A 26297-nucleotide genomic window follows, 5' to 3' on the forward strand; every position below is an offset into this window, starting at 1 on the left:
GTTATTCGTGAAAGGTATGATAAGCAGAATCATGATCAGTGTCATAGGAATTTGCTTATCCACTAAAATCATCTGAATCTTTTGGACTCTGGTGGATGAACATTCTGATCAGTCTTCATATGTCACACTCAACCAGCCACTTTCAGACATCTTGATCCACAAATAAATGCTTTAACATGATGTAGCACTGCCCCCTGTGCTGAAAGTCTACAGTGAATTTCAGGTCCTTTGACCCCTTCTGACCAGAGAAATTGAATAACTGCTCATTGTTCCTCCTTGGTACAAACTGGTAGCATAATGGACTTGTTTACATTGTCACTGACAGGATGCAGCCAAAGTGGTCAGAATCAAATGGCATGTGTATGACTACAGTGGTACCAACTATAAGTGTGCATCCATAGAAGGCAATGTTAGAATTATGAAGAAGTGTTATGAGAAAAGTGTGGGTAATTCTTGACGCTCTTTCGTAGTACTATTAGTACTTACTAAAGCTGCAGCAAGAAGTAGTATTGCCTTATATTTCTATTTATGTTGTCAAATAAATGAAAATTTACATTATTAAAAAAAATGTTATTTCTTTTGCAGACACCACTAATTGTGCTGGTGAAAAAGGGTGGAACATTTCTCGGTGTTCTATTAGCCTTGAATTTGGCGGCATTGCTAGCTGCAATTGCCACTCCTTCCTTATTTCCATACAGTGCCAATGTACTGTCTCCCACAACACAGAGGATATATGCTTTTGTAAGTATTGATAGTTATTCCTAAGTGAAAGCTAACTGATTTCTTGTTTCAAGGAAAAAACCTTGTTAATGTTGTTGATTTCTTGCTCTCACTTTACATGCAGAGTACTATATTAGGTGAAATTAAGGAAGATGGTATAATATATGATTAAAGACATAAATAATTTTAACTATGATTTAATTGGTATTTAGTGTTTTTTTTTTCCATCGATGTAATGTAACACAAAGCTGACTATGTAATTTATTTCCATTTTGTGTGGCCAAGTGATAATACTTCTATGCCTATTGAAATTGTACCTCTCGGTGTCATATTCAGGATATTTCATGATTCCTATTACAGGCTTCTAGGGATTGTAGAGGAAATTTAGTAGATAACGTTTTGATAACGAACCCATGTCCAGAAATGTACTGTGACATGGGCAATGTTCCGAGTACTTGTCATTGAGTTTTCTTGTACATAACAAAGGATGTCCTCTTCAAATTCGAGAATGTGGTGTGCCCTCGAACACAACAGTCAACCCTAGTTGCAAATGTTCCAGTTTCTAGCAGCTCTTAATGTAGTTGGACAAAAATGTTATGTGATTTTTGTGCACATTCTATGAAGCAGGAGATTTGAAACTGACCCAGTCTTCAGAATTGTATTATATCCAAACTGCCCATTTCTGGACATGGGATCCTTATCAAAACTTAGTAGAAAAAGTCCCCTCTACAATCCCTTGAAACCTGTAATAGGAACTGTGAAACAACCGTATAATATATTGCTAGCTACTGCAGAATCACATTTCTGAAGGTGTATGTTAAACTGTGTGTTCCTGGTCATTATGTTTCATTTTCAGTTCTGCCACAGATTACTCATTATTGTGATTTACTGAGTGTACAAACTTTTGGCACTGACATTTGTGCATCTATTTTACCATCCTACTTTCACTTTCATACTTTAAAACTGAAGGAATTGCAAAAAGGTGGGACTTTAAGGAGGTGGGATCTGGATAAACTGACAGAACCAGAGGTTGTAGAGAGTTTCAGGGAGAACATTAGGGAACGATTGACAGGAATGGGGGAATGATACTGTAGAAGAAGAATGGGTAGCTTTGAGGGATGAAATAGTGAAGGCAGCAGAGGATCAAGTAGGTAAAAAGACGAGGGCCAGTAGAAATCCTTGGGTAACAGAATATATATTGAATTTAATTGATGAAAGGAGAAAATATAAAAATAGAGTAAATGAAGCAGGCAAAAAGCAATACAAACATCTCAACATACAGATCGACAGGAAGTGCAAAATGGCTAAGCAGGGATGGCTAGAGGATAAATGTAAGGATGTAGAGGCTTTTCTCTCTAGGGGTAAGATAGATACTTCCTACAGGAAAATTAAAGAGACTTTTGGAGAAAAGAGAACCACTTGTATGAATATCAAGAGCTCAGATGGAAACCCAGTTCTAAACAAAGAAGAGAAAGCAGAAAGGTGGAAGGAATATATAGAGGGTCTGTACAAGGATGATGTACTTGAGGACAATATTATGTAAATGGAGGAGGATGTAGATTAAGATGAAATGGGATATATGATATTGCATGAAGAGTTTGACAGAGCACTGAAAGACCTAAGCTGAAACAAGGTTCTGGGAGTAGACAACATTCCATTAGAACTACTGATAGCCTTGGGAGAGCCAGCCCTGACAAAACTCTACCATCTGGTGAGCAAGATGTATGAGACAGGCGAAATGCCCCCAAGAAGAATATAATAATTCCAATCCCAAAGACAGCAGGTGTTGACAGATGTGAAGATTACTGAACTATCAGTTTAATAATCCATGGCTGCAAAATACTAACACGAATTTTTTACAGACGAATGGAAAAACTGGTAGAAGCTGACCTCGGGGAAGATCAGTTTGGATTCCGTAGAAATGTTGGAACGCGTGAGGCAATACAGACCCTACGACTTATCTTAGAAAATAGATTAAGGAAAGGCAAACCTACATTTCTAGCATTTGTAGACTTAGAGAAAGCTTTTGACAATGTTAACTGGAATACTCTATTTCAAATTCTGAAGGTGGCAGGGGTAAAATACAGGGAGCAAAAGGCTGTTTACAATTTGTACAGAAACCAGATGGCAGTTATAAGCAAGCAGTAAAGGAAACAAAAGAAAAATTCGGAGTTGGTATTAAAATCCATGGAGAAGAAATAAAAACTTTGAGGTTTGCCGGTGACATTGTAATTCTGTCAGAGACAGCAAATGACTGGGAAGAGCAGTTGAACGGAATGGACAGTGTCCTGAAAGGAGGATATAAGATGAACATCAACAGAAGCAAAACAAGGATAATGGAATGTAGTCGAATTAAATCGGGTGATGCTGAGGGAATTAGATTAGGAAATGAGGCACTTAAAGTAGTAAAGGAGTTTTGCTATTTGGGGAGCAAAATAACTGATGATGGTCGAAGTAGAGAGGATATAAAATGTAGACTGGCAATGGCAAGGAAACCGTTTCTGAAGAAGAGAAATTTGTTAACATCGAGTATAGATTTAAGTGTCAGGAAGTCGTTTCTGAAAGTATTTGTATGGAGTGTAGCCATGTATGGAAGTGAAACATGGACGATAAACAGTTTGGACAAGAAGAGAATAGAAGCCTTTGAAATGTGATGCTACAGAAGAATGCTGAAGATTAGATGGGTAGATCACATAACTAATGGGGAGATACTGAATAGAATTGGGGAGAAGAGAAGTTTGTGGCACAACTTGACAAGAAGAAGGGACCGGTTGGTAGGACATGTTCTGAGGCATCAAGCGATCACAAATTTTGCATTGGAGGGCAGCGTGGAGGGTAAAAATCGTAGAGGGAGACCAAGAGATGAATACACTAAGCAAATTCAGAAGGATGTAGGTTGCAGTAGGTACTGGGAGATGAAGAAGCTTGCACAGGATAGAGTAGCATGGAGAGCTGCATCAAACCAGACCACCACAACACACACATGTACTGCTCAGCGAAAACGAATTTTGTCGGCCCTTATTTTGGAAACTGCAAGTCATAACTGTTCCCTGCATATACATTTACAAATTATAATCTCCCTACACAGCAGAAAAAAATAACTTCAGGATAATCATTTTAACCGCACATACAACCGAGAAATAAAAAGGATTTTATGCTACCCATTCAGAATTGAAATTATATGCATGGACTTTACAGTATGTGGCAGGAGCGGCCAGGAATTCCCCAAGTGCTGTAGCGCTTAGCCTCGCTGCACACATCACCCACCATCATGCCATGCTGTCTGAGTGTGAGGAGGGGAAGAGAGGGAAACTGTGAACATGCCACATTTAAATAGTAGTGCAGTCTCACTGCACACAACTTGGTTTTATATTTCACATTTCTCAACAACATGGACTACAAACAAAACATATTTTCAGTATTACTAAATTATTTTTGGGGTGCTGAAGACATAATATAATTTTTGTCTGCTACAAACTGTTGGCATACAGACAGATGCAGTCAGTTTCAGTCGGGTTATCACGTAATCATGACTTATTCAGTTTCACAAGTGAAAAAAAGTCATTCACATAAATCTGTTGATCAAAATATTATACCATTTCAAAACTTTGATCCATTATGGACGTTGGACACTGTGGCTTTGATGAATAAAAGTTTTGAGAAATTGCTGCAACCAGTTGCTTTTTGTAATTATTCAGTTTTTATTTATCAAGACCATTTCTGAATCACCTAGCAATTTATAATCAGATGGTACATATTTATTGAATATTTGGAGCCTTGTAGGGGTCATTTAGATGTGACAAGATGTACAAATGAAACATGTAAGCATTGATCTCATGATTTAAATAATTTTTGCCACATTCATTGCTTACATGTTTCATTTTTACAACTTGCCACACCCACATGACATCTATGAGGCTCCAGACATACAATAAATATGTACCATCTGGTGGTGAATCAGCAGTCAATTTGAAACTTCATGGTAAATAACAACTGAAGAATTACAAAAGACAGTATAGCACTTTTACAACCTCATGATGGGGATGTGGAAACTGTACTTGAGGAAAGCAATGTAGATGTCCTTGACAGCTTTAACATAAAATGATTTGTCATAAAAACAGGAATTACCATGCAGGTCAGTCAATCACATCTACTCAACATAGGGGCATTTTCAACTGAAATGGCAAATTGTTTCGAAAACAGCTCTAAAACAGATTTAAGATGGGCAGTGCCCTCAAAATGTTTAGAAAACAATTCCTGTAGCTCTTTCAAGGCTACAGTGAATTCTTCAAACCATGCATTTTCATTAACAACTGTGAGATTAGCAAACTGGACTGTGTTTGTCAGAATGTGTCCCGTCTATAACCCAATTTTCTTTTTAAATGTATCCTCATCAAATCAGAAAGAAATTGCTTCTCACTCTGCAATGTCTTACTGTGGACAGTGTGCAGTCAACTGAAAATGCAAGGCAGGTAGTCTATTCTTTTTGTTATTGCACTCTTTTTTTTTCCTTCATAAATTCAACAATGCCAATTTTTAAATTGAAAAATTGTTCCAGGCTTGCCCCTTGATTTAACCCACACACTTTACAGTAATATATAAAGTCTGCATACTTTCCTTTCAGTTCCATCAAAAACTGTTGCAACTTACAGAGGAATAATGTGTGTGACTTCAGAAATTATTGATGGGTACCAATAATTTCTCCAGGTGGTGGATGCCTCTAAATTCAGTACATATGGTTCTTGATGTATAGACAAATGAATCCCATCTGTTGATTATTGTAATTTTTTGACCTTTAAATGTGGACTAAATCTTTAAATTCTTCTTGCATGGTATTATAATATTGTTTCGTAACAAATTTGTAGTACGCATTGCTTATGCGAGTGTGTAATATCTATTGAGAATTCTCACCCCTCTGTTCTTCCATTCCCCATCATTTTTAAAGGCTTCTAATGATAGATCAATAGACTACCTCTTTTTGTACAAATAGCCACTGGAACTATGAACGTCCTTACCACAAACAAATAGCTAAGGGTAAACAGTGCTGTCACCACAATACTGCTGAACTGAAAAGAGTTGTGCCCACTAACATTGTTAACTGCAACATGCAGTAGACATACTTTGTTGGTGCTGCACATTTTAGTGGTTTTGACTGAGATAAACTCATGCTGCAGTGTTCTTCTTTGGCACACCAGTGTAGAAGTGTGCGCAGAGTCAGCTAAGTGAAAAATCCATGCAATATGCTCGTTTATTTATATATAAAAGCCAACTTAGAAATTTTTCTTTGTGTGAGACCGTGTGCACAAGATTCTGTGCGATTTAAAGTTCTAGATTAGCATATTTTATTGTTTGCATCTTTTCTGTCTAATCTTTCATTGATTGTGTCAATATCCATTTGTATTGTGATATATTGTGAATTTTCGAACAGTGATAAACTTGTACTGTTATTGTCAATCATAGGCTTTAACTTAAATTGTTCTCTTTTAAAATTTTGAGAATACCAGGTAGTGGGCATATCCTGCTTAAAAAATTGTTGTCAAATTTCATTGTACAATTACATGAGAAATGGGTTATTTTGAGAATTTTTGGACACTTACAAAACTGTATTTTTGTAACTTACTGGTACGAGTGTTTTGGAAATGTAATTTGTTTTGTAGCAGATCAGTGTTTGTGGTTCACAGTTCTCCAAAGGATACATCTCCCCTGAACTTCAAATAAACGTGTGTTTTTTAGAATTTTTGGAAGCTGCCATTCTCCTTTGCATAATCTACGAGCAGTTTGTAGCAAATTGGTGTCTGTGGTTTAATTACTGTAGCAGATTTTCTAAGTAACATATTGTGTTACATCTAATTTTCCCTTAAAGAGGAATAGCCCTATATATTGCCTGCTTTTAGCACAAATTAACTCTGTTTTCGAGTTTGCTAACATACGCAGTTAACTTCAAAACCGTAGCTTTTACCCCAGGTGTTGTGTTGTGTTAATAGAAATCGTGTTTTGTGTATTTGCTTCAATTCTTATACGGATTTGGCAACTTTTCAGCTCAGCAGAGTAAAAGATAATCAGCGGACAAATTTAAAATTATTTATTCACTGCCTTAAAATACAATGCACCAGCCAAAATGCAGCCCCACTATGAATGCTGTTCTCAAACAAGGGATGAGTTGGTTGATCTTCGTAAGCAACTGGAAATCACACTGACTACTGTCAAACGATTGGCAGCTGCTGTGTTGGAAGAGCTCCCGAGAATCGTGTACCTGTGATACTTGTATCAGAGGTACTTCAAGTACTATCCCGTGGATCCTGTCTCCTCTGCAGAAAGTACAGGAACTCTCATTAATTGTCCACTTGACTGCGAGTGGCGTGTAAATGGTAGATCTAGGTGTCCTGGACAGGAAGGACGGGGATCAGGGAGGACTCAAAGTGTTATATCAATCCCCTAATCAACAAATTTGAGGTGCTGTCTTTCACTGAAACTGAAACTGAGCCAAAGGAACTTGTTCATTTGTCTAGGGGAAACCTGTTTTGTTCTGGTGTCAGGAGGAGGCAAACACAAAAGCTTAGGGGGTCTGTTAATCGTCGGCATGTCAAACTTATAGCGAATGATGGTACCCCTGAGGGAAATGACAGGAATGGACAGCAGGTGCACTCAGTGTGTATGCATGGGGGCCTCATTCAATGTGTTCAAGAGGCTATTCCTGCAGCCATTGAGAGAACAGGATGCAACCATCTGCAGGTTGTGGCACATGTTGGAACAAATATTGCCTGTAGTCTGGGCTCCGAGGACATTCTTGGGTCATTCCAGTGACTGGCAGGGTAAGTTGAGATCAGTCTTGCACATGGAGTTTCAATGAAGCTCACAATTTGCAGCATTGTCCCCAGAATTGATCATTGACCATCGGTTCTTAGTTGAGTGGAAGGACTGAACCAGAGACTTTGAAAGTTCTGTGACAAACAGGGCTGCAACTTCCTTAACTTCAGCCTTAGGGATGAGAACTGTAGGGTCCCCCAAAATGGGTCAGTTGTGCACTACCCCTCAGAGGCTGCTACTCAGGTAGCTGACTGTGTGTGGGGTGCACACAAGGGTTTACTAATTGGGCAACTCTCCATCCAATCCAGATAACAATAGCCATAGGAAACCCAGAAGTATCAGTGTAAGATCGAAAGATATGCCTCCCACAGGTGAGAGTATTAAAATCCTAATGGTAAACTGCCGAAGCATTCACAACAAAGTGCCAGAGTTTGAAGCTCTCATGAAAAGCAGTGAAGCTCACATAAAACTAAATACAGAAAGCTTATTGAAACCTGAAATTGATAGCAGTGGGATTTCAGGAGAAAATTTAAGGTTCTATCAAAAGGATAGGCAAATATGAAATGGAGGTGGTGTATTTGTCGCAGTAGACAAGAAACTTGGATGCGTTGAGGTAGAAATTGAAGCAGCAGGTGAGATTGTTTGGGCAAGACTCGGTATCAGGGGTGGACATAAAATGATAATTGGATGCTTCTATCGCCCACCAGACTCATCTCTTGATGTAACCAAAAACTTTAGAGAAAACCTCAGTTCACTTGTATGTAAGTTTCCCAATCATACTGGAATCACCAACAATTAATTGGGAAAATTACAGTTTCGTTAGTGGTGGACATGAAAAGACATCCTGTGAAACTTTACTAAATGCTTTATGTGAAAACTACTTGGAACAGGTAGATAGATACCCCACTCATGATGGAAAAGTATTTGATCTTATGGTAACAAATAGAACTGACCTCTTTGAGGATGTCCACATGACACAGTTGTGGCAACAACAGTTGCCAAAGTACAAAGGATAACTAAAACAAGCAGAAAGATGTATATGTTCAGTAGACTATATGTTCAGTAGACTAGATAAAAAAAATCAATAGTGTCATATCTCAGTGAGGAACTTGAAACTTTCAGCACGGGGCAGGAGGCTGTAGGCGAACTCTGGCTCAGATTTAAAAGAATAGTTGGCCAAGCACTATATATATGTGTACCCAGTAGAACAGCTCATAATAAGAGGGAACCTCCTTGGTATACAGTCACTGTAAAGAAACAGAGATTACTGCATAACAGGTATAAAACAAAGTATAGGGCTGTAGGTAGAGAGATACTCAATGAAACGTGCTTGGCTGTCAGGAGAGCAATGTGTGATGTGAGTACCATATCAGAATACTGTCAAATGATCTTTTACAGAACCAAAAGAAATTCTTGTCATATGCAAAGATTGCTAGTGGCACCAAAGTTAGTGCCCTATCCCTAGTGAATGAGACAGGAACTGAAATTGAGGGTACCAAAGCAAAAGCTGAAATGCTTAACTCCATTTTCAAATGTTCCTTCACGAAGGAAAACTCAGGAGAATTGCCCCAATTTAATCCTTGTACCACTGAAAAGATGAATGAGATGAGTATTAGTGTCAGTAGTATTGAGAAACAGCTGAAATAATTAAAATTGGACAAAACTCCAGGGTCCGAAGGAATCCCTGTCAGATTCTGTACTGAATTTGCAGCTGAGTTGGCCCCTCCTCTAACTATAATTTGTTGTAGAGCCTTCAAACAAAAAACCAAGTCCAGTTCTTGGAAAAAGGCACAGGTCACATCTTTCTACAAGAAGGGTAATAGAAATGATCTACAAAACTACCATCCAATATTGCTTTATTGTGAAACTTGGAACATATTCTGAGCTCAGACATAATGAAGTATGTTGAACAGAATGACCTCCTGTATGCCAACCAGCACGGATTTCGAAAACATCGATCATGTGAAATCCATCTTGCACTTTTCTTGCATGACATACTAAAAGCTTTAGATTGAGGCAATCATGTAGCTGCTGTATTTCTCGATTTCTGAAAAGCATTTGACTCAGTATCAAACCTATGCTTATTGCCAAAACTATGATTATATGGGGTATTAAATTTGTGACTGGATTGAGGACTTTTTGATAGGGAGAATGCAACATGTTATCTTGGATGAAGAGTCATCATCAGATGTGGAAGTAACTTGGGGTGTGCCCCAGGGTAGTGTGTCAGAACACTTGCTGTTCATGTTGTATATAAATGACCTTGAAAACAATATTAATAGTAAAATCAGGCTTTTTGCAGATGATGCATTTACCTGTAATGAAGTACTATGTGAAAGTATACAGTCAAATTTTGATAAGATTTCAAAGTGGTGCAGAGATTGGCAACTTGCTTTGAATGTTCAGAGATGTAAAATTTTGTGCTTCACAAAATGACAAAATGAAGTATCCTATGACTATAGTATCAGTGAGTCACTTTTGGAATTGGCCAGTGAGTCACTGTTGGAATTGGCCAACTCGTACAAGGACCTGGATATAACACTGACCTGGGTGTTACACTTGGTAGGGATATGAAATGGAATGATCACATAGGTTCAGTTATGGGTAAAGCGTAGGGTTAGACTTCGGTTTATTAGTAGATTACTGAGGTACTGCAATCAATCTACAAAGGAGATTGCTTACGAATCACTTGTGCGACTGGTTGTAGAAAATTGCTCATGTGTGCGGGACCTGTACGAGATAGGCTTAACATGGGATATGGAACATATACAGGGAAGGACAGCATGAATGGTCACAGGTTTGTTTAATCTGTGGGAGAATGTCACGGAGATACTGAAGGAACTGAACTGGAAGACTCTTGAAGATAGACTTAACTATACTGAGAAAGTCTGTTAACAAATTTTTAAGAACCGGCTTTAAATGTTTACTCTAGGAGTATACTACAACCCCTTACATATCACTCACATGGAATGTACCCTCTGCTTGCACCTCACAATGGCTTGCAGAGTATAGATGCATACATATTAGATATAGACTGAAAATTGCCGCACCACAGCTGTGCCGAGTACTTCTTTGAAGGAACAAGCTAAGCCAGTACAGACCAAGTCTTTGCCCACACATGGCCCCTGTGAAGTTTGGCACACTGTAGCCAGCTCTGGTATATGGGGATGGCAATATACAGGGTTTATGAAAAAGAATCATCTGATTTGACATATATTGGCATGTCTTTATTTCTGAAACTAACAAATATATACAATGAATATTGTTTTTGTTGAACAAGAATCCCAAAAAGCGTTTTTCATACCTTTTCACTTGTGCTCAATATGCCCCCCCCTTGAGATGCACAGCATATGTTAGTGTGGTATTCAAATTGTTCCCACACTGCAGTGACTGTCTCTTGAGTCACGGCTTCCAAGCTGCTGCTATACAATGTGTCAGTTCATTAATTGTTGTTGGTAACAGAGACACATAAATAGCCTTCTGTAAACCTCCACAAGAAATAATCATATATAGTCATGTTCGGTGACCTTAGAGGACAGTAATGTAAGGCTGAATCATTTGGTCCAGTGCGATAGACCCATTGTTTAGTAGTCCTTTGATTTAAAAATTCCCACATTTCCAGATGCCAGTGTGGTGGGGCCTATTCTGTTGGTAAATGAAATCATTCAAATCAATCTTCAACTGTGGGAAAAGAAAGTTCTCAAGCATATCGAGATATGTGCTTCCTGTAACAGTGTTCTCAGCAAAGAAAAATGGACCATACACCTTTACCCGTGAAACTGCACAAAACACGTTAAATTTTGGAGATTCGCTCTCACATTGTACAACTTGATATCGTTGTTCTATACCTCATATTCTCACATTATGGTGTTTCACCTTTTCATTTAAATGGAATGTTGCCTCGTCACTAAATACTAAGTGTGGAAGAAAACTGTCATTTCCATCTTGCCAAGAATGAAATTACAGAACTACACATGTTGTTTGTCATCCTCATGAAGAGCTTGCAATAGCTGAATTTTGTAGGATTCATGTGTGAACATTGACGCAACACACACCAGTCGGACGTTGGGGGCATGTTGAGCTGTTGAGCTGTAATTTCTGCAGACTCCACGTGAAACTATGATAGATGGTTTCAATGTCTGTGTCAGACATTTGGGGACAGCACAGCAATTTGGCTTTACACAAACGACCTGTTTCTCGGAATTGTTCATGCCATTGTTTAATGCTCTGTGCTGTAGCAGGACCCATACCATTAGTGCGAAAGTCATGCTAAACAGTCATTACTGACCCGGACTGTGCAAAACATAGAATACAAAACACTTTCTGTTGTCCTGACACCATTTTTTCTATAACTGAAGCAAGTGCACACTGCTGCTACTTAGCGGGAACTACGTAAAACTCAAGAGTTTGCTCTTTCCAACAATATGTTGTTCATGCACATGTATCAACTAACTTAATAGCTATGGTTTTTTTAAACTGGATGATTCTTTTATACACCCTGTGTAACAAATTAATAGACAAAACATATTTAATATGAAACCAGAAATTCTAAAATTAAGGCTATAACAGGTTTTGTGGTAGAAATACTATTATTTAGTAGAAGAATTTATGGAGGATGAAATGATAACTTGAGCAATGGATAATTTGGTATTGGGTTTTCTATGGTATGTGTATGTTGTTGTTGTTGTTGTTGTTGTTGTTGTTGTTGTGGTCTTCAGTCCTGAGACTGGTTTGATGCAGCTCTCCATACTACTCTATCCTGTGCAAGCTTCTTCATCTCCCAGTACCTACTGCAGCCTACATCCTTCTGAATCTGCTTAGTGTATTCATCTCTTGGTCTCCCTCTACGATTTTTACCTTCCACGCTGCCCTCCAATGCTAAATTTGTGATCCCTTGATGCCTCAAAACATGTCCTACCAACCGATCCCTTCTTCTAGTCAAGTTGTGCCACAAACTTCTCTTCTCCCCAATCCTATTCAATACCTCCTCATTAGTTACGTGATCTACCCACCTTATCTTCAGCATTCTTCTGTAGCACCACATTTCCAAAGCTTCTACTCTCTTCTTGTCCAAACTAGTTATCGTCCACGTTTCACTTCCATACATGGCTACACTCCATACAAATACTTTCAGAAACGACTTCCTGACACTTAAATCTATACTCGATGTTAACAAATTTCTCTTCTTCAGAAACGCTTTCCTTGCCAATGCCAGTCTACATTTTATATCCTCTCTACTTCGACCATCATCAGTTATTTTACTCCCTAAATAGCGAAACTCCTTTACTACTTTAAGTGTCTCATTTCCTAATCTAATTCCCTCAGCATCACCCGATTTAATTTGACTACATTCCATTATCGTTGTTTTGCTTTTGTTGATGTTCATCTTATATCCTCCTTTCAAGACACTGTCCATTCCGTTCAATTGCTCTTCCAAGTCCTTTGCTGTGTCTGACAGAATTACAATGTCATCGGCGAACCTCAAAGTTTTTACTTCTTCTCCATGAATTTTAATACCTACTCCGAATTTTTCTTTTGTTTCCTTTACTGCTTGCTCAATATACAGATTGAATAACATCGGGAAGAGGCTACAACCCTGTCTCACTCCCTTCCCAACCACTGCTTCCCTTTCATGCCCCTCGACTCTTATAACTGCCATCTGGTTTCTGTACAAATTGTAAATAGCCTTTCGCTCCCTGTATTTTACCCCTGCCACCTTCAGAATTTGAAAGAGAGTATTCCAGTTAACATTGTCAAAAGCTTTCTATAAGTCTACAAATGCTAGAAATGTAGGTTTGCCTTTTCTTAATCTTTCTTCTAAGATAAGTCGTAAGGTTAGTATTGCCTCACGTGTTCCAACATTTCTACGGAATCCAAACTGATCTTCCCCAAGGTCTGCTTCTACTAGTTTTTCCATTCGTCTGTAAAGAATTCGCGTTAGTATTTTGCAGCCATGACTTATTAAACTGATAGTTCGGTAATTTTCACATCTGTCAACACCTGCTTTCTTTGGGATTGGAATTATTATATTCTTCTTGAAGTCTGTGGGTATTTCGCCTGTCTCATACATCTTGCTCACCAGATGGTAGAGTTTTGTCATGACTGGCTCTCCCAAGGCCATCAGTAGTTCTAATGGAATGTTGTCTACTCCCGGGGCCTTGTTTCGACTCAGGTCTTTCAGTGCTCTGTCAAACTCTTCACGCAGTATCTTATCTCCCATTTCATCTTCATCTACATCCTCTTCCATTTCCATAATATTGTCCTCAAGTACATCGCCCTTGTATAAACCCTCTATATACTCCTTCCACCTTTCTGCCTTCCCTTCTTTGCTTAGAACTGGGTTGCCATCTGAGCTCTTGATATTCATACAAGTGGTTCTCTTCTCTCCAAAGGTCTCTTTAATTTTCTTGTAGGCAGTATCTATCTTACCCCTAGTGAGACAAGCCTCTACATCCTTACATTTGTCCTCTAGCCATCCCTGCTTAGCCATTTTGCACTTCCTGTCGATCTCATTTTTGAGAAGTTTGTATTCCTTTTTGCCTGCTTCATTTACTGCATTTTTATATTTTCTCCTTTCATCAATTAAATTCAATATTTCTTCTGTTACCCAAGGATTTCTATTAGCCCTCGTCTTTTTACCTACTTGATCCTCTGCTGCCTTCACTACTTCATACCTCAGAGCTACCCATTCTTCTTCTACTGTATTTCTTTCCCCCATTCCTGTCAATCGTACCCTAATGCTGTCCCTGAAACTCTCTACAACTTCTGGTTTTTTCAGTTTATCCAGGTCCCATCTCCTTAAATTCCCATCTTTTTGCAGTTTCTTCAGTTTCAATCTGCAGTTCATAACCAATAGATTGTGGTCAGAATCCACATCTGCCCCTGGAAATGTCTTACAATTTAAAACCTGGTTCCTAAATCTCTGTCTTACCATTATATAATCTATCTGATACCTTTTAGTATCTCCAGGATTCTTCCAGGTATACAACCTTCTTTTATGATTCTTGAACCAAGTGTTAGCTATGATTAAGTTATGCTCTGTGAAAAATTCTACAAGGCGGCTTCCTCTTTCATTTCTTCCCCCCAATCCATATTCACCTACTATGTTTCCTTCTATCCCTTTTCCTACTGTACCTGCCTATGTGTATGTATGTTACTAGAATAATAAAGTACAAAAAAAATCTCTTAATGGGAAAGCTTTCATCTGTCAAAATGCGTCTTATAATGGCAAATATATAATTCACACAACTTTGTTTATGTATTAGACTATGATTAATTACCCCCTTTAAAATACTACTTGTTCTTTGTTTCCCAAGTTGTATATTAGTTAGCTCAAAAACCTGTTGTGATATCATTATGACAAATTGTACAATGTGCCCAAAAAATAATATCTATCTAAGTTATCTGTCTTTATAGCATACAGAACGGGTTTTCTATGAAAAGGGAGGACAAGAATTAAAACGAGATGCAGGCTACTGGATGGTGCCTATGGATCGACATGGTCCAGAGACAATAAAGACATTATTCCCAGAAGCTCAAACTACAGAAAATGACTGCAAAGATAAATTGCTGTGTGGTTTACCAGCTTTTACTGTCAGATTACTGCAAATATGGTGAGTATTTATTTTTAAATTAGTCTGTTGTACTGACATTCCATTACATTTCCAAATTAATCCAAGATGCTCGTGTAGTCTTGTAAAGAGCATAGCTTGAACAACTATATATTTATTAAAAAGAAAGAAAGTGATGAAACTTACCAAACAAAAGCGCTGGCAGGTCGATAGACACACAAACAAACACAAACATACACACAAAATTCTAGCTTTCGCAACAAACGGTTGCTTCGTCAGGAAAGAGGGAAGGAGAGGGAAAGATGAAAGGAAGTGGGTTTTAAGGGAGAGGGTAAGGAGTCATTCCAATCCCGGGAGCGGAAAGACTTACCTTAGGGGGAAAAAAGGACGGGTATACACTCGCACACACACACACATATCCATCCGCATATACACAGACACAAGCAGACAAAATATATATATATATATATATATATATATATATATATATATATATAGAACAAAAGCGCTGGCAGGTCGATAGACACACAAACAAACACAAATATACACACAAAATTCAAGCTTTCGCAACAAACTGTTGCCTCATCAGGAAAGAGGGAAGGAGAGGGAAAGACGAAAGGATGTGGGTTTTAAGGGAGAGGGTAAGGAGTCATTCCAATCCCAGGAGCGGAAAGACTTACCTTAGGGGGAAAAAAGGAAAAAAGGAGGAAAAAAGGACAGGTATACACTGGCACACACACACATATCCATCCACACATACAGACACAAGCAGACATATTTAAATATGTCTGCTTGTGTCTGTATGTGTGGATGGATATGTGTGTGTGTGCCAGTGTATACCTGTCCTTTTTTCCTCCTTTTTTCCTTTTTTCCCCCTAAGGTAAGTCTTTCCGCTCCTGGGATTGGAATGACTCCTTACCCTCTCCCTTAAAACCCACATCCTTTCGTCTTTCCCTCTCCTTCCCTCTTTCCTGATGAGGCAACAGTTTGTTGCGAAAGCTTGAATTTTGTGTGTATATTTGTGTTTGTTTGTGTGTCTATCGACCTGCCAGCGCTTTTGTTTGGTAAGTCTCAGCATCTTTCTTTTTAGATATATTTTTTCCACGTGGAATGTTTCCCTCTGTTATATATATATATATATATATATATATATATATATATATATATATAAAAACAAAGATGATGTGACTTACCATACGAAAGCGCTGGCAGGTCGTTAGACACACAAACACCTGTCTTTATAGCATACAGAACGGGTTTTCTATGAAAAGGGAGGACAAGAATTAAAACGAGATGCCTATGGATCGACATGGTCCAGAGAGTGTCTATCAACCTGCCAGCGCTTTCGTATGGTAAGTCACATCATCTTTGTTTTTAGATATATTTTTCCTGCGTGGAATGTTTCCCTCTATTATATATATTTATTAAGATGAACATAGTCTCACTTCATTTAATGGTGATAACATTCTGCTGCCGACTTAATGCAGTGGTCAATACATTGAAGTTGTTTTTAGAAAGAATTAGATTGAAGTCTACATTTGGACATACAGAGTTAAATTCTTCTTGAGTTTTTGCTACACTTCAAGAAATGCAACAAGAGTTCCTTCAACTGCTATCCATTTTATAATGACTGACCCTCCATTTCTTTGTTGGATCTGTCAACTTTGAAGACCGTGGATAACAGGCTGCATTTGTGTCAACAATCTCCTGTGCACAGTTTGAAAATGTAACCCTTCTCTGTTAGCTGTTGGATTTATGTTGCTTTCCAGTTAGTCTTTAATCATAATAATGGCAGATGTAGATTGTTGCCCATTGATCTTATGGTGAATTGCATCAACAAGATGAAAAAGGAAATGTAAAGTCTGCTGTTGCTTTCCACAGGTATTATGTTTTTATGTTCGTAATGCTACATAAAATGCTAAACCTAATCGTTTTAACTTTTTTTGCATGCTCATGTGTGGCGTGCTCGCAGGGCTATGTTGCCATGGTTGGAGGTCCGAGGTTAATATACTTCCTCCAATGTCAGTAATTTTGACCAGAAAAGAGAGTGCATCATTTCAAACACTTCTGACATGAATTGTTGTTTCATCAGTTGCCAAACTTAATTATTTTCTGTAGGTCCTGCTAGAGTATGCCCATACTTAGCCTTTCTTCTTTTGGCGTTTGAATTTCTTCTTTTCTGATGAAAGCAAATGTAATGCCATTATTTCTTTCAGAGCAGAAGTAAAACAATCAATAAGTAAAAGAATCTACCTGTCAGCTGGACGTTGTGGGCTTGCGCTTGCTGCTAACCACTTTGTTGTATCTCCAATCCCATTCCAAGGTAACTTTCCATGACATTAATCAAAAAATTCTATTGTCATTATCACAAAAAATCTTTTACTACAATAAGATTATCTTCCTTTAGACCATATTTAACTTTGATGATGGCATTACAGAATCGAAATTCCTGTTCCTATTTCTTCAATAAATTCATCCACTGCCATTTGATTTGCTTATAAAGTGTCCGTATCAGTATGGATCCATTGCTTGGACACAGTAATTTCCTATATATTATTTTGTATGAAATAGCTGTGTACTGCAGATGCTATAGCTTTTTGTCCAGGCCACTTTTCACAGCTATGTAGCAAGCATTTTTTAAATTGCCAAACTGACATGCTGAGAAGCTCAGGTGATTACCTCAAATTATTAGAGATACAAAAAAGACAAAAGTATCCTTATTGTTAGATTCTTTATGCCCTTTCATTTTTTATAAAGAAAATTTTATAGAGCTGAATGCTGTAGAGAGATTTAAAACTCAAAAACACTGCTTTTATTGAAGTTTTTCAAGTTTTTTGATTCACCCTCAGTCCTTATATTGTACATTAGGACTTCTGATTTTACTTTCCCCAGACACTAATAAACGATTATAAAATATAGCAAAAATGTCAGACTTGAGTACCAGTGGAATAAGGGCATATTTTTGCTGCACCCTTGCTGTCATTATTAATTTTAGGGCATTTCCAAACCAAATGTAGTTTCTTAGGTGGTGATTTAGAACATGGTCATTCTAATGAAAATATATCTAAAAAGTCTGCAGAAAATATCTTTTCGTAAAAGGGTGCTGAAAATACCATTTTTTTTTAAAAGTTTGTACAAAAATTGACAGTTTTGCGACCAACTTGTAAACTACTGAAAAGCAGTAGAAGAACTAAATTTTAAATTCGAATGCCTTGTGCTGTAAGTTATTGCATGCAAAGTTTCAAGTTTATCATGCAGTCACTTACAGAGATGTGAGAAGCTAAACTTCACTTTTTTTTTTTTCAAGTGGCTATGTTTTTGGCCATCTTTGCTATAAATTATCTGTAAAAAAATTGCTCATGAAATCTTTTTTAGTATTATACTTAAGAAATTGCAAAAAGTTGTATAAGATACCATAGGTTTGTTTCTTTCAAGAAATTATTGCCAGAGATATTATGGCTCACAGTTGCCAAAACTCAACGATGCACTGTTGAAAGCTGCTCTATGCGATCAAACAGATGACAATATCTTTGCAAGTATTAAATTGGGGAAAGTAATTCTGTACCAGTGTTCACTGGGAACATGTGAGAATGTTCATACAAAGTTTTATCAAACTCTGTGATGGTCAAGTGGAAACTTTTTCCAAAAATGACTTGTTGGCATGGAATGGCACAACATTGAAACTGAAGGGGAAGACTTTAATGATACAAGTGAATTAGTCATTTGGTCTGTTAATTGAAAATTGAGCTTCAGATTCAAAGAATTCAACAAAAAGCCTTTGCTGATGGAGAATAATCGAAGTGTAGGAAAGAAAAGACTGGTTTTTGTGAGAGAGTAGGAACACTTGTGAAATACTGGAGGGGCTATTAATTAGATTAACAAGACTTGATGTGATGCAAATTACTCCAATATGTTTGGATTGCAACAACAAAAAGTGCCCCATGCATCATAAATTGGGTTGTTACCCCAAAGGAAGTTTTCAAAAACAGCTAGAAAATTGGAAGTCAGGCACTTTCTGGTTCTGGAATAAGAATTTCAATGTGCTGTGTTGGGAACAATGATAGATTAGTGCAAATTGCAGGCTTACCTATATTTTACTGGGGGCAAAAAGGTACATAGCCATTTTTATCTGCAATTCAGGAGGATTCTGAAAAAGATACCGAATAAACCTGTAATTATTATAAATAAGGCTCCCTATAATATGATGATAAATCCACTATTTCATAAATATTTATGGATAGATTTTGATACAGAAAAAATGGAAAACAGTGACATAAATCTTCTATCTGATGCCACATATTTTGAGGAATGTGCTGAATCAGGTCTCCAAGAACACGTACAACCACACTTCACATCACAAGAATTATATTTGGAGAGTGTATTACACTCAGTGGATAAAGATATTGCACTTGTACGGTTGCCTGAGGCACGTTGTGAATTCAGTGCGATTGAAGTTATTGGGGTAATTATCGAGAACAATGTGGCTAAAGAGAACAAGATCTTTAAGATAAAACATACTCTACAGCTGTGCCACTCCACTCTGCAAAGTATACTTCAGAGTGTCTAGAAATTCAGTGAGTCACCTGCGCAAACTTTAAAACAAATTTGCACTTGGCAGTAGAACTGTTGCTGATTTAAGTTGATGGCCACAAAAACAGCTGCAAAAGTTATTTAGTAAATTTATTTACATATTTATTTATGTATTTTAAATTCATCATTCTGTTCTGAAAAGTTTATTCCAGCTAATCAATGCACATTGCAGTTTGAGTCTTCATTTACTGCAGCAAATGTACAATATATTTCAGTGTTCATTTATTGAGAGCAACTTGTATATTGCATGTTCACCAATTTCCTATTTTAGTACTTTGTGAAAGATAGATTCTTGTCCCCTACGTGCAGCGATTCTGTATTGGAAAGTGGAAATAAAGTTGCATATCATTCATTTCAACAGTGGCAGCACACTGGTATGTCAACTACACTTGGCCACAATGTCACATATATTACAGCCATAAAAGAAACTGTGGTACAAATTCTTCACTTATAAACATTGGGAGAATTCATTAGCAACTAGTAAAGCCTTCCAGTTGAGTTTTTCCCCTGCAATGGCTATGATGGTAAACTCAGCATCTTATATTTGACATTATTGTGGTTAAACAACTAAATAGAAAAAAAAGAAAACCCATTGGCAAATAGAGAAGGGTTGTATATCCAAACTGTGTTCAGGTGATTGTTGACAACAATGTGGTGTGGTTTCTGTGTTTGTTCAAAGTTGACACCCTCCAAAAAATACTTGAATATGCACGAGGTCTTGTAAATATTTCTGTGTATCCCAAACCATTTTGAATCAAAATATTATATTCACATATGAAACAAAAGTAGAAACTTCATCATTTCCAGCAAGGAGCAACCAATGGTCATCATGCAGAGTAGCATGAAGCATGCTTACAAAATACTTGCAGGACCAATTCCTGAGTATTGCTCATCAGTATGGACCTGTAACAAGGTGGGTTAATATACAAGATAGAAAAGATCCAACAAAGGGCACTGTGTTATATAATGGGATCATTTAGTCAGTGCAAGAGCAATACGGACATGTTCAAAAAATTGTAGTTGCAGACATTACAAGAGGCATTTTGAATCACAGTCATGTTCAGACATGAAATCCAAGAGAGTATTTTGCAGGAAGATTTACTTCCCCACATCTCGTGAAGTGACTTCAGTTAAAAAATTAGAGAGCATTATGTGGAGGTTTATTGACAATCATTCTTCCCACACATTATGAATCAGGGAATGGGGAAAAAAATTAGTGGAACCAGAAGTACTCTCTGCCACATTGCATAAAGTCGTTTTCAGAGTGTGGACATAAATGTGAATTAGACATTGATGTAGATGTGGAGTGTAGTTGCAACCTTGGACTTCTCATTGATTTTTATCTGATAAACGTTGTATCAATAGTGAGCTAAATCTTTACAAAACTCCGCCTTGATACAAAGACTGGCAACTAGCTTTTTACACAGGGAAAGGTAAAGTTATGCTGTTCGCAATAATTAAATTTGTAATAGCATTGGACCACATGATTAATGAATGACTATTAGAACTGTATACATCAGCGCCTTGGAGTAACAGTATGTGGATATGTGTCATGTGGAATGCTTACGTGCTCCCAGTTTTGCGTCATTGATATTGGGAAACTGAATTTTCACTACAAAAAACTTTGATTACAAACACTTGTATTAGCACTGTTGAAATGTTTTTCAGGTATTAAATGAAAGTATGTGATTCCAGAGATATTTTCAAGTCTCAGACATCTATGACATATTATACATACTGAAGTGATGAATGAAAATTTGAACCATCCTGGCCTTGTTACAAATTTTCATTCATTGCTTCAGTCCGCTTATATACATCATTTTTCAAGAATATTGGATCCACATCAGGTCAGATAAGCTGGGGACATGAAATGCCATCAAGATTGAGTGGCGGCAGTCTTGTTTGACTTCAAGGAGGTCTCAACAGAATATCTGAAACATCTTAACTGTCAGGCACTCAAAGAAAAATGTTGTGTATCTCATGAAGACCTGCTTAGAAAATTTAAAGAAGGGGCTTTCACACTGGAAAGCAAACATATTCTCCAGTCCCCTACACAACAATCCAATTTCTGAATACAAAATTAGATGAATCACAGCTTTGCAGAGGTGTTCAGCCTATTGTTCTTTCCACACGCTCCCTTTGAATGAAATGAGAAACAAATATATCATGACATTCAGTAATTATTTGCAGCATATAGATATAGATGTAGGATGATAAGACACATATTAAGACACCACAAATCACATCCATGACATTAATTATTTAGAACATTGGATGTAAGTGCTATTCTGAGATGCCCCATAAGAGGTGCCCCATAAAATGCATTGGTCTACATTTATTGGTACTTTTGGATTCCACAGTCACATATCTTTTCTGTAATTTTCATATTTGTTAGACAACCCGAACAGGAAATCTTAGTGTGTTTATCAGTGGAACAAGTATGAAGCCAAAATTAGGATTTCAGACTTTACTGAATCATCTTGTATTTCAGTGACTGATACTTTGACTATAGGATAATTATGCTCCATTAACTAACCCTACTCAAGAATAAAATTCAGCGTGTTTGGACAATTTTGCTGTAAGATGTTGCAAGTAACTAATTCCAGGTTTAGATTTTTTCCTCCCTGACCTGCAAGGATGTATTTCTCTTATATAATTATCATGTTCATAGGGCCATTGGGTTACAGGAAGCAAACTAGTGCATTCAAAGAGAACATTCCTTGCTGAAAGGAGTCTACTGCTATTAAACATAGGCATTCCTTGATTAAAAGATGTCTACTATTATCAAACGTAGACCTTAATTTGAAGAAGAAATTGAGAGATTGTATATGTGGAGCTTAGCATTGTGTTAATATCATACACTCTAGGAGAAAAAACGCTGGAAAAGAAGAGAATTGAAGTATTTTGAGATTTAGCTTTACCCAAAATTAAGTGAACTGACAAGGCAAGAAGTGAGAAGTTTCTCTGCAGAATTGGGTGTATATGGAAAACCTTGACTAGAAGAAGGGATAAGCTGATAAGACACATATTAAGACATCACAAATAACCTCCATGGCATTAATTATTTAGGACACTGGATGTAAGTGCTATTCTGAGATGAAGATATTGGCGCAGGAGAGGAAGTTATGGTAGATAACATCAAACCAGTAAAAATAAAAAATGAAAAATAAAAAAATAAAAATTATAGCTAATTTACTCATATTAATAACGAGTACTTCATGTAAGATTTCAGTGAACCCCCCAGTGGGTTTCTGAAACTGTTAACATTTTTGGTAGTAGGCAGTATAACAGTTCTCAGCATGATTTTTTTACTCTGAAGCAGTGTGTGTGCCGATACAACTTTCTTGCACATTAAATTTGTGTGCAGGACTGTGATTTGAAGTTGCCTTCGTGTGGAAGTTCTCCACCTACTGAGCTACCCATGCATGACTCAAGACCTGTACTCACAGCTTTACTTCTGCCAGTGCTTCATCTTGTACCTTCCAAGCTCCGCAAGGAAGTTTCATATCATTGTACACTCTGCTGCAGAGTGAAATATGCATTATAGAAACATATCCCAGGCTAAGCCATGTCTGTAATATCCTTTCTTCCAGGAGGGCTATTCCTGCAAATTTTTTAGAACTTCTGTGAAGTTTGGACAGTAGGAGATGAAGTACTGGCAGAAGTGAGCTGTGAAGGCAGGTCTTGAGTTCTGCTTGGGGAGTTCCTTTGTGAGAACTCATGCCCATGAAAGACAAAGGTATTGGTCCAGCACATAGTTTTAATCTCCCATGAAGTTTCAGTGTAACAGTTGTGTGTGACATATTTGCAGTTAGGATACTTTCCACATGGATTGTTCCATATTGACTCTAATAAAGGGTTGCCATATTAATTGTAAGAAACATAGGACATTTTAAAAATATTGTGCAGAAAAAAGCCAGGACAAATGAGTAAAAATCATAACATGTTTCAATTTTCATGGACACATACTAAAAATTTATTTTAACAGAATAGGCTGTTAATAGCATTATTAGGTGTACAACTTAGATATCAACACAAATGTTACAAGTTTTGATCTGAAGTTGTGGAGAAATTTCATCGTACAAACTGCTATAGCTTGTTCGGGGTAAATAACAATTAAAAGAACCAATTTGAAATTCACATGACTAGAAGAATTGGTGGTAACTGAAATAATCCTTTGAAAATGGAAGTTATGACCACCAGGAAGATGCAGTATGACTTAATTAATTCAATAACTAGTTTTTATAGTATTATCTTCATATGATCAAACGTATTAACACAACATCTTGGTTTAGATTGTGTACAAAGACTCCCAAATTGTGAAGATGTAGTGGCATATCAAAACTTGATAGCAAAAACATAACTGAGTCATATTGGCCAACTTGGAAGACCAGTGTCATCGTAAGGCATAAATCTACATACATTAGAAACTTTTGTATATCTGTTGTATACAGGATGAATCACCTAACACCTGCACCACATGCACTATGTGATCAAAAGTATCTGGACACACCCAAAAACATACATTTTTCATATTAGGTGCATTGTGCTGCCACCTACTGCCAGGTATTCCATATCAGTGACCTCAGTAGTCATTAGAAATCATGAGAGGGCAGAATGGGGTGCTCCGCAGAACTCACGGACTTCGAACATCTTTGGGTGATAGGAAGTCACTTGTGTCATACGTCTGTATACGGGATTTCCACACTCCTAAATATCCCTAGGTCCACTATTTACAATGTGATAGTGAAGTGGAAACATGAAGGGACGCGTATAGCACAAAAGCGTACAGGCCAACCTCGTCTGTTGACTGACAACGACCGCCGACAGAAGAAGAGGGTCGTAATGTATAATAGGCAGACATCTATCCAGATGATCACACAGGAATTCCAAACTACTTCAGGATCCACTGCAAATATTATGACAGTTAGGCAGGAGGTGAGAAAACTTGGATTTCATGGTTGAGCGGCTGCTCATAAGCCACAAATCACACTGATAAATGCCAAACAATGTCTCGCTTGGTGTAAGGAGCATAAACATTGGACAATTGAACAGTGGAAACACATTGTGTGGAGTGTAAGAACTTTCAGCATTGCAGCGCGTCAGCAATCATAAGTATCGAAATAATTGTGAAAAATCCGCCTCGATTGTGCAAACTACCTGGTGTTTACCTAGGTTTCAGTGTGGGTAACCACGCCTTCTTCAGAAAAAATATAAAACAGCTTACCTAAATAGGCATAGTCAAAGGCTAAAATCAACACCTACAGCGGCAAGACCCCATAACATTTTTTTACAAATACACAGTACATATGTACCAAATCAATAATATTACTTATCTGAATGCTGTGTGTGCTGCCTTGCTCCAGCCAACGTACGATAGTCACAGGCTCTCCACTGAACTGAGGCACCGCAGGCTGCTCACATGCGCGGCTATCGAAATCATTGCGCATGCACGCGGCCAGGAAACGCTCTTCTTATGCATGGGAGCGGGATTACAAAGTTAACACAGGTCGGGACCTAACTGATTGCCAAAAGTTGTCGCACAAACAGCAAATTGAGCAAATGATAAAAGCGAAGATGTGGTAATTAAGATATATTTAATAGCAACGCATGACAAGCTTTGTGCACGGATGGTAAATCAGCCACCAGGTAATATGGAGGCCATAGAATTAGGTAGAAATTACAACTAAACTAAAAAGATAGCTATGCTAAGGATGTTATTGTTAACGGATAAAATCACACTAATAATATCTGCAGCAGAAACAATAATAGTTGTTACATCACCATAATATTAAGCGGCCAACCAGGCCGTAATCAGAAGACGTTAAAGATTTATAACATACCTTGGCTCCATAATCTTATAATTACATAGAAGTCAACGAAGATACATAAAATACCTCCTAAAAGCGCGCAGTAATAAGAAAATACAAATGGTGTTCTTCTTGGCTAACCAAACCCTCAACACAGCAGGAGGGAAAACGTACCAAAATGGGGAGGGGGGGGGGGTGTCGTTACCATCTGTGAACAATCAACATCGTGCACTTGCATCCACCAACTTCCACGTCATGCAACTTACTGCGAAGAATTAAGTAAGGGACTGAAACCTTCAAAGAAATTTCTGTTTTTTAATTGGAGCTGATCGTTAAGGATGTCATCTTTGGCATACTGCAGGTGTTTAAAAATCTGCATTTTCTCTAAGATGTCCAATTTTGAACCCTTAACTTCAGCATGAAGCAACTCGATATTAGACAGAGGACTCGGCGCAGGAGCAAGTAGCACTAAGGGTAGACCACACATTAGTAACTGATGGGCATAGTGTGGCAAATCTATTTAACAAGTACTTTATATCCGTTACTGATAGAATGGGACTTTCAGGATCAGTAAATAATGCCCATGATTATCTGAAACTAGCCTTCACAAATAGCTTCAAGTACATGAATATATCACTCACTTCACCAAAAGAAATAACGTCCATAATAAAATCTTTAAAAAGAAAGCATTCTAGTGGGTATGATGAAATATCAACAAAGTTAATTAAGGCATGTTCTTGTGAGTTTAGCACAATTCTAAGTTACTTGTGTAACCAGTCAATTATAACTGGGACATTTC

The 26297-nt window shown here is 37.6% G+C and overlaps 1 protein-coding gene across 4 annotated transcripts in view; it reads left to right on the forward strand.

Moving 5' to 3' along the window:
* Window positions 1–26297, forward strand: part of LOC126262474 (endoplasmic reticulum metallopeptidase 1-like) — a 254455-nt gene that overhangs the window by 191620 nt on the left and 36538 nt on the right. For 3 of the 4 annotated variants that reach the window (XM_049959136.1, XM_049959137.1, XM_049959138.1), the window contains 2 exons: window positions 586–741; window positions 14944–15140. In XM_049959136.1, the coding sequence (XP_049815093.1) occupies window positions 586–741; window positions 14944–15140 (353 nt within the window). Of the gene's footprint in view, window positions 1–585; window positions 742–14943; window positions 15141–20495; window positions 20602–26297 lie in introns of all 4 variants that reach the window. The other variant, XR_007546733.1, reaches the window with a different exon arrangement.

Source organism: Schistocerca nitens, chromosome 6 (genome assembly GCF_023898315.1).
Source record: "Schistocerca nitens isolate TAMUIC-IGC-003100 chromosome 6, iqSchNite1.1, whole genome shotgun sequence".
Classification (NCBI taxonomy): domain Eukaryota; kingdom Metazoa; phylum Arthropoda; class Insecta; order Orthoptera; family Acrididae; genus Schistocerca; species Schistocerca nitens.